Genomic DNA, 8,096 nt, shown 5'->3' with positions numbered 1-8,096 from the left:
CATCTAGACAGGCAATAACCCGGCAGCCACTCTTCTCCAGCTCTTGTGGCAGATCAGTCACGACCGTAATGCAAATTATGGATGAGAAACAACCGCCATGTATCTTGCTCAGATTTACCCTGCGTCACCCTTCTGGACTAGAGATTGAGGTATACTAATACGGAAGCTTGGCTAGATCAGTTTCAACTCCAAACCTATGTAGGGGTTTGATAAATAAAATAAAAAATAAAAATAAAACTGTAACAGGCCGATGTCTGCACATTAAAGGAAAATTGATAGGGGGTCCTTATTAGGGCAATAGAAGCCAAATCATTCTGTCTGTTTGTATGTTTGTACGCGCATATATCGAAAAGTAATGCATGGAATAAAATGTAGTTTTCACCGATGTATTGATATAGGTCTATATTAAAATGTAGACGAACAAAATTAGAGAGTTGCCACCTGTTTGAAAATTGCAGTTTAAAGAATTGACTGCAATTTGGCTCTCAAAAAAAAAAGAGACTCACGAAGGCTTACAGCTGAAAATATTTTTGTGAAGGGTTGCCACCTGATTGAAAATTTTAATTTAGTTTAATTGATAAGATAAATTGAAGATATTAAAGACGTTAGAAAATTTTACAGACGAACATTTTTTTGAGGGGGTTGTAGCCTGTTTAAAAATTTTATTCATTCAAATTGACAAAATAAATTAAATATTACAATACGGATATTAAACTAAGAGGTTTAGAAAGTTTACTGTCGAAAATATTTTTGAAGCGGGTTGCCACCAACACACATATGTATGTATTCGAAAATTTTAATTCAGTTAAATTGATAAGATAATATTGAATTAGTACAAATCTGAAGAAAAAATGTGCGATAAGTAGACTCGAGTTACAAGATTATAAATTAAATTTCCAGATTTCTAAATACCTTCGTAAATATATTAACTAACACCCGAATTCAAAAATGATAAAGAGTGCTTCATAAATTGGAATTTTTTTCGAAAATCTCACTTCATAAAACTATTTAATTTTTTATGCATGAGGCCACAAAAATACCGCTAAGGCACAGTGAAGCACGTCGGGTATTTGCTAGTAAATAATAATCTCCTGTCGAGCCGCTTTGTGTAAAGAATTCAGCTACCAAGCTTCTGTAGCGTCCAAAGACGCTGAACATTTATTAGTCGTAGTATTCTTTCTTCTTCTACATCCTAAATCCTTTACTATACATACATACATATGTAAGTAAGTATGGCATTTTGGAACTTTGATCCGAACTTTTCTTTTGCCTTATATCTGCCAAAGGAAAAAATGATTTTTTTTTGAGTTATGAAAAATTCTTAACTTCACAATTTGCTGGAATTTGGCAAACTTATTTTTTGAATATGTCGAAAAGGTGATATTTGGGAATACAAAGAAAAAATATTCGAAAAATAAAAAAAATACAGAATTTGAAAATAAGAAAATAGTAAAAGCAAAAGCTTATTAACATTTTTCGCTAAATTTTTTATACAGTACCAACTGATCTTAAAAGATCGTGAAATTTTTAAGGTGTTTTTTTGAAATATGCAGACTCTAAATAAAGTTATGCTAAGAAATTTTTATTTAAATTCATTTTTAATTGATAGTTTGCAGACGATTTTTTTTCAAAGCTCGAAAATGTAATCTGAAAAATCACCTTGAAAATTTCCGAATCTTTTAAAGATATTATCTAAACAAGTAGCCAAAGGCAGAGCCATATTTCTAACTATAACAGTTTTTCAAATATTCAAAACTAAAGTTACGAAATCCCGGAAATTGTAATATTTTGAAATTTCGAAATTTTTTAAATATATTTTTCGTTATCTGATAAAAGAAAAGTTCTGATCAAAATTCATCCAAATCAAAAATGGTCGATTCCAACCATTGGCCAATTTGAAAGGATTGGCCCACTTGTAGATTTGTTATTTTTTTCACTTACCAATTGCAATGCAGTAAGGTATTTCTTCCACCAGAGAAATTTTTGAACGCTAGGCCCCAAAGCGCTTAGTCCATAGTAGCTGTACATAATGACATGTATGAATGAATTCGTTACGGATGGTATAATTGCTGTAAAGAATAATTAAGAAACGATCAGTATCTCGAGTTTAATAAAACAATGTAGTTGGTTAGTGAAAATATTACGTCTCTAGCTGAAAGACATGTGTTTGCGCTGATCTGGATGCCAGCGAAAAGCATGGCAAGGAATTGACCGACGAACTTACACGAAAAGTGTCAGCACTTGAAGATGAGATTCTTGCGTCTCTGACCCAAAATCAAGACACGGATCTCTCAGAACTGACAACACGTGGAAATACGTAAAGTTCTGGAGGGATTGCGGGAGTTTGTGGCTTTAGTACTGCAGCAAACGTACCTCAGACAACATTACTCTGGATGGGAAGCATTTGTCTCTACTACCTGTCTTTTTAACAGAACACTCGTAGGTTGCTCGCTGGGTATTTAATCGATCAAAAGATTGAGGACGGCGAGAAGTCGGACCTAGAAATGGGCGCGGGACCAAATATTCAATCTCGATCCCGCCTATCCTAGCATTAAATTTTTAGATCGCAAACCCGACCATCTCGACGTTTTTAACATTTATACCACCCCTTGGTGCCCGATACCTATCACTTAATAAAGTAACTGAATATTTTACTTTTGTCATACTGAAAGATCTGCGGGCGATCCGACGATCAGCAGGAAAGTCGATAAAACATATTTGTTTTTGCTGTAAATAGAACCCACTGAACATTATTTTTATGATACTAAAGCCCTGTTTAAGTCAAAGTATTAAATTTGTCTAAAATTCTAGAGGGGATTTTTCGAATTTTTGTAAGTTGAGAGTTTTATCGGGAATGTCGGTTAAGAATTTCCTTCCCGCCCGTAAATTTTTAAAGACCTTCCATCCCGGCCGTTTTAAAAGTAGTACCTACCCTGGGTGCGTGGGTCCCGATACCCCACGCCCTTACCTAGACTGAACGCATGTGCGGTGAACATTTAGTGTTAGCCTGAAAGAGACTTCTGCTTTTTTAGGTCATCTACAGTCGATCCCTTAAGTAAGAGGAAATCGTCTGCTAAGACAGAGAGTTTCCATTCGAGAAGTTGACAGTATTTTGGGCTCTTAGAGTTGTAGAGACACAAAAGAACTACTGTGCCGTAGCGTCATCTGGTCTGTTACACCAACCATCTTAACTAACCATCGAGAGTATTCGCTATCATTCGACAAGTTTGTAAATTTATCGGTAGATCACTAAACTGAACCTGATTAATGTTTCAACTTAAACATACATAGATGGCCAACTCAACTGGTCGATAGCGGTCAATCTATGCTTTTCGAAGGCGATGTCGGACAAACTATCCTAGCTCAGTTTTGTCAGATAAATTATGCTAATTCGCGTATTCCTAAGACGCACCTACAAAAAATAGGGCTTAGTTAGCACAAACTTAGGAAAGGTCATCGAGTTAAGGTAGTCTTTCGCACGTAAATCAAGATGGGATAGATTGACCGGTATCATCCAGTTGTGATGAAGTAGCGCGGCGCCATCCGACATGTAATACTTACTCGATCCGGTGGGCACCCACTTTATAGCGATCCACCACAATGGAAACATAGTGCCATGATGATAGACGTGTAGAAAGGTTAACTGCTCCCGCTTTTTACGTAAAATGAAGAAAATCGTATCGGCAAATTCCAGCAATTTAGAGAAGTAAAACCACCAAACAGCAGCAGCAATCTATTTAAAGCAAAGCAACCGAATCAAGCAACTGAGTACATAACAACACACAAAAGTAACTAAGTACATATTTATTTACCCTCAATTCTTCTTTCGTGTACAGCTCACGACTTGGCTGACACCAGAAATTATACTTCGAGCGTATGCCATTGAATAGAAGCTCCTTGCAGATGTGCGCATTCAGTAAAGCCATCAAAAAATTATAGAGCAACATCAAAGGTTTCATTTGAAAGGGTTTACGTCTGTAAAAGTTATAAAAGTGCGACAGTTTTAGTATTCACACGCATTTTACATAACAATTTTGCAACGAGTTTAAATGCAACACCTTTGCATCCATTTTGGCAGATAGCGCACCAGCAACAGATACAATGTCACAAGCGCCACTACATCGCCGAAAGACTCGACCAGCAGCCAATGTTGGGTGCGCTTGTCCGCTAGATGCGCGTAAGGAAAATTTGTAGAGTTGAGTTTGAAATATTCGTATTTGAAGAATGCCATTGCCATGTTTTTTAGTGGATTACGTTAATTTTTTAGTTGTTAGTTTGTAACGCCAGCGCATTTAACGTATACGTGTTTACACACCGATTTGCACTAAACATTTTCAAAAAAATTTAGTTGACTTATATTTATACTATGCGATTAAATGGTTATCTTCTTTTCATAGCTTTCCGTTCGAATTTAGTCATGCGTATTTGATTTGTTGAACGTTAACTTTGACCTACACATTGCTTCGATGTTAATTTCGAAATCTCCAAAACTCTTAGGCAACATTGGCAATAACCTTGACATGCAATTGCAACGGAAAAAAATTAAAGTTACAATAACAAGAAAAACCTTGTGGTGAACCAACTTCAAGTCCGACGATCGGCAACTGAGCGCAATGATGCGTATCCCGCAGAAAAGTTTTGTACTTGGTGAATGCTCTACAAGTGTTGTCGTGTACAGAGTGTCATTTAATTATTTTTGGATGAAATGGGTTTACTTGGAATGCATGTAAACACAATTTTTGTAGTGGGTTAGGGCGGGTCAATTTTTTTTTTGGACTATGCGCATTTATCATAGGACGATTCTATGTACGTGTAATTCTAAGCAAATTTGCCGAAGAAGCCATGGGTCTAAATTCAAACTGGAAATTACGAAACGAAGAAAATGTGAAAATTTTCACTGTAGCGCGCTAAGTGTGTCAAAGACTTTAGTACCAATTGTCTGAAGAAAAACAACCTCAACATATCACAAATAATTGCTGTCAAAGATCTGTATCGCCCATGAATCACCCTATAAAATCAGTTCGTAGACTGTAGGCTTTAAAACAAAACGCACGATATTTAAAATCCACGGTAGTTTCCGGATCCAGAAAGATCGCGTTTTCAAGTGGATTGGCTGAACACACTTTCATTTTGATAAGCATTAAAGTTGTTGCATGGCTTTCACCAGCCATCGGCTTTGGCAGTTTCTTTTAGCTGCGCAGTCATTATTATGTAACCAAATATCGCTTCCGTCGTCATCGATTGGGGCAACTGGGTCATCATTATCTACATGGTTTTCGTTAACACTACCAAAAGGCAGGTCAGACTCCAGTCTGATGCTGCATACTACCATGCTTCGGGCCCAGGCGAAGTCAATCAGCGTCATTCCATTATCGGAAGTTCGTCGTAGAGGCTGAATTTTCCGACTGTTGGAGCAAAAATTCCGCCTAGAAAGTTTTTTCTATCGTAACGGGGGCCGCGCTCGTAGTTAAATCTCCTCCGGGTGCTTATAAAAGAAGCCTTTGGACACCTCCTCCTACCCTTTAATCGAAAAGAGGAAATCTGGCTTTGATGCGGATTGTGCTGAGACGCCCGAGCACCAAGGTGAACGACAGTACTCAACGAAGAAGTCTCTTTCGCACCACAAATCCAATACAGAATTCGCGCTCTTTTACTAGACGGTTGTGAGCCCCACGTATTTTTTGCCTTGCTCCGTCCATCGCATTTCTTGAATGGCTTTCTGAGGACACCAATCAGCTGGACATAGTCCTTTAAACGTTCGCCGTAGCCGTCATCAAAAGAAGGCGGAGGGAGAGGGGTTGGGGTTTCATGCGAGGCTTAGTTTTATTTTTCATTGGAATTCTCTTCTACTTCTCGGGTCCCAATCATAGCGCACAACCCGCCCATAGTGAGCCCGCTTGTAACCGCGCCTAGTACTAGGGGACAAACGCTGCTCTCTTCGGTTGTCGCTTAAACCGAATGCGTCGGAGGGTCCTCAGAGACGTGAGTTGGCTACGTTCCCGCATCTCGCACACGGGTAGCTCACGTTGCATAGAGTGCGCGAACGGGCACGCGACAACGGTAACAGCATACTCAGAACCACGACCATATCTCAGTGCTATTTCAGAACCATTTCAGGACTAGGTCGGGATCATGTCAAGACCGTTTCGGGACCTGTTTAGGGCTATTTTAGAAACATTTCGGGACTTAGGGACTAGTTGAGGACCATTTCGGAACTTGTTAATGACTATTTTAGCACCATTTTGGGACCAGGTCGGGATCATTTTGGGAACAATAAGATACTATTTCGAGACCGTTTCAAGACTTCGACAACTTCTCGGTACAAGGTAACGACTTTTTCAGAACCACTTAGGACAAAATGGGTAAAATGGAATAAAATTTAATGTTTAATTTCGAAATTAACCTACTTATGTATGTAACTGAATCGCCTAATGTATTGGCCTTTTTTTTGTAAGAAAAATTTCGATATTTTCAAAGTTTTTGGGCTTATTTTAATTTTAATTAATTTAATTTAATTTTTTTTTAATTCACATCATTTGGTTTTGGAAAAGTTCACATGCAATCACATGTTTACTTTAAACCATGTCAGAAATTTATTTGCAATTAAATGCGCCGACATACATTAATTCCGCTAATCAGCAGTCAGTGAATCTTGTATGCAAAAAATCAATTGCAAAGGTGCCAGTCCAAAGCAGTAAGCATGATAACAGGACCAACATGGAGCCAGTCAATCCCGATGCCACCGAGCTGTCATAGTAGTTTGCATAGATGCCAAAAGTTAAGAGATTGTCTGCGGAAGCTTTTAAATCAATTGAAGTCTCGTAGGATTTGCTGAAAATTCAAAGTAAAAGCGCAAATGTAAAAAGCATGACACTTCAATTCGGCAGCACAGAACTCACCTTTTATCAGTAACCTCCCACGCTACCTGCGCTGGTTGTAGCGAGTAAAAGTTCAAGTTCAAAGTGCTCGGCATTAACAGCAAGCGTTCGGCCTTCTTAAAGCTACCCGCAATATTTAGGCGCTTGAAAGCGAACGCTGGCTGTATCGTTGTATTTGCAGAGAATAAAAGACCACAACTGGCAACGGTGTCATCGGTACAGGCATACATTCCACAAATGGCTACAGCGCTGTATTGCTCCTTCTCATAAGAGCGTTGACCAGTGAAGACGCCAAAGCGGTATTGATAAGCACCAGCCGCGCTACCATTGCCATAAGAGCTTTGACTCGCTGTAGTCTCTGCTGTCAGCGTACAGCAGAGATCTTCGGCGCACTGCTGCAATGCGATCACAGACGAGGCGGTTAAGTTAAGCAGCTGTGAATGGAAATTGTCCAGTTGTGGATCACGCAGCAATCTTAGGCCGGTTAGGGGCGCTGTTGATGCAGCAGCGAATTGCCTCGTATTCACAGCTTCAAGGCGACTACCTGTTTGCTCGTTTTTGGGCACTCTTGCTACCAGCAGTTGACGCACACCCACATTGCCGACCATTGTTGCTGTCAAGCTGCCACTGCTACCCGCATAAATGCCAGAGCCTGTAGGACCAGAGAGCGGATAACTAGAGCCAGCAGCAAGTACCGTTACATTGTTGCCCCAAGCCCAGGATTGTTGCAGCTGCACGGCTAACGGAATAAAAAAAAAAAGACAAATTAGTAACTGAGCTAGTACGTCAGCTGAAACTCAAGTGCTCACCGGTTAGAAAAGGCGTCTCGGAGATGAAACTCGCGGTGAATATGACATTCTTAATGCCATACTTAACCACCAGCTCCTCGGCTGGCGTGTAGAAGAGTAAATCGAAACAGATGAATTGCGCAAATCGCACACCGAAATCCGTATCGAATATAGCATACTCTGGCTGATAAGTGGTATTTTTTTGCTCCACATAGATATTCACCTTGCGATAGCGTGATATGACACGCCCCTCGCGATCGAACACCACATTCGTGTTGTAAATGTTGAGTCCATTTGAGGCGCATGGTCGCGGATCGAATGCTGCATTGTCAGCACAATTCTCCTTTTCCGTTAAATTGATAACCAAATATTTACGGTTTATTCGCGCTGCACAGGATAGCTCCACCAAGAAGTCTTCATAGCGACTACT

General features: G+C 39.5%; 2 protein-coding genes across 2 annotated transcripts; both read right to left on the bottom strand.

The window, feature by feature from the left end:
• Positions 1-1,271: 1,271 nt before the first annotated feature.
• Positions 1,272-4,237, bottom strand: LOC108376053 (elongation of very long chain fatty acids protein 4-like). The gene is made up of 5 exons (XM_017632227.1): positions 4,059-4,237; positions 3,813-3,975; positions 3,562-3,733; positions 1,942-2,069; positions 1,272-1,277 (listed from the first exon to the last, which is right to left on the bottom strand). The coding sequence occupies exons 1-5, from the start codon at positions 4,235-4,237 to the stop codon at positions 1,272-1,274; spliced, it is 648 nt and encodes a 215-aa protein (XP_017487716.1).
• Positions 4,238-6,635: 2,398 nt separating this feature from the next.
• Positions 6,636-8,093, bottom strand: LOC108376052 (vanin-like protein 3; the record flags this gene model as incomplete). Its single annotated transcript, XM_017632226.1, has 3 exons — positions 6,636-6,831; positions 6,900-7,617; positions 7,688-8,093. Coding segments are annotated over 3 exons (1,320 nt in total), but the record flags the coding sequence as incomplete, so codon positions are not given.
• Between the last annotated feature and the right edge of the window lie 3 nt (positions 8,094-8,096).

This window comes from Rhagoletis zephyria, unplaced genomic scaffold (genome assembly GCF_001687245.7).
Source record: "Rhagoletis zephyria isolate East Lansing unplaced genomic scaffold, Rhagoletis_zephyria_1.1 Rzeph_scaffold_09837, whole genome shotgun sequence".
Classification (NCBI taxonomy): Eukaryota; Metazoa; Arthropoda; class Insecta; order Diptera; family Tephritidae; genus Rhagoletis; species Rhagoletis zephyria.
Note: the sequence above shows the minus strand (reverse complement) of the source record. Positions and strands in the feature narration are given on the sequence as shown.

What these genes read in the sequence shown, in the direction of transcription:
- LOC108376053 (XM_017632227.1), bottom strand. Translation starts at nt 4,237, where the DNA reads ATGGCAATGGCATTCTTCAAATACGAATATTTCAAACTCAACTCTACA. An exon ending in ACACGAAAGAAGAATTGAGG is followed by an intron (nt 3,734 to 3,812) that starts GTAAATAAATAT and finishes TGCTTTAAATAG; the next exon opens with ATTGCTGCTGCTGTTTGGTG. An exon ending in GTGGGTGCCCACCGGATCGA is followed by an intron (nt 2,070 to 3,561) that starts GTAAGTATTACA and finishes TATTCTTTACAG; the next exon opens with CAATTATACCATCCGTAACG.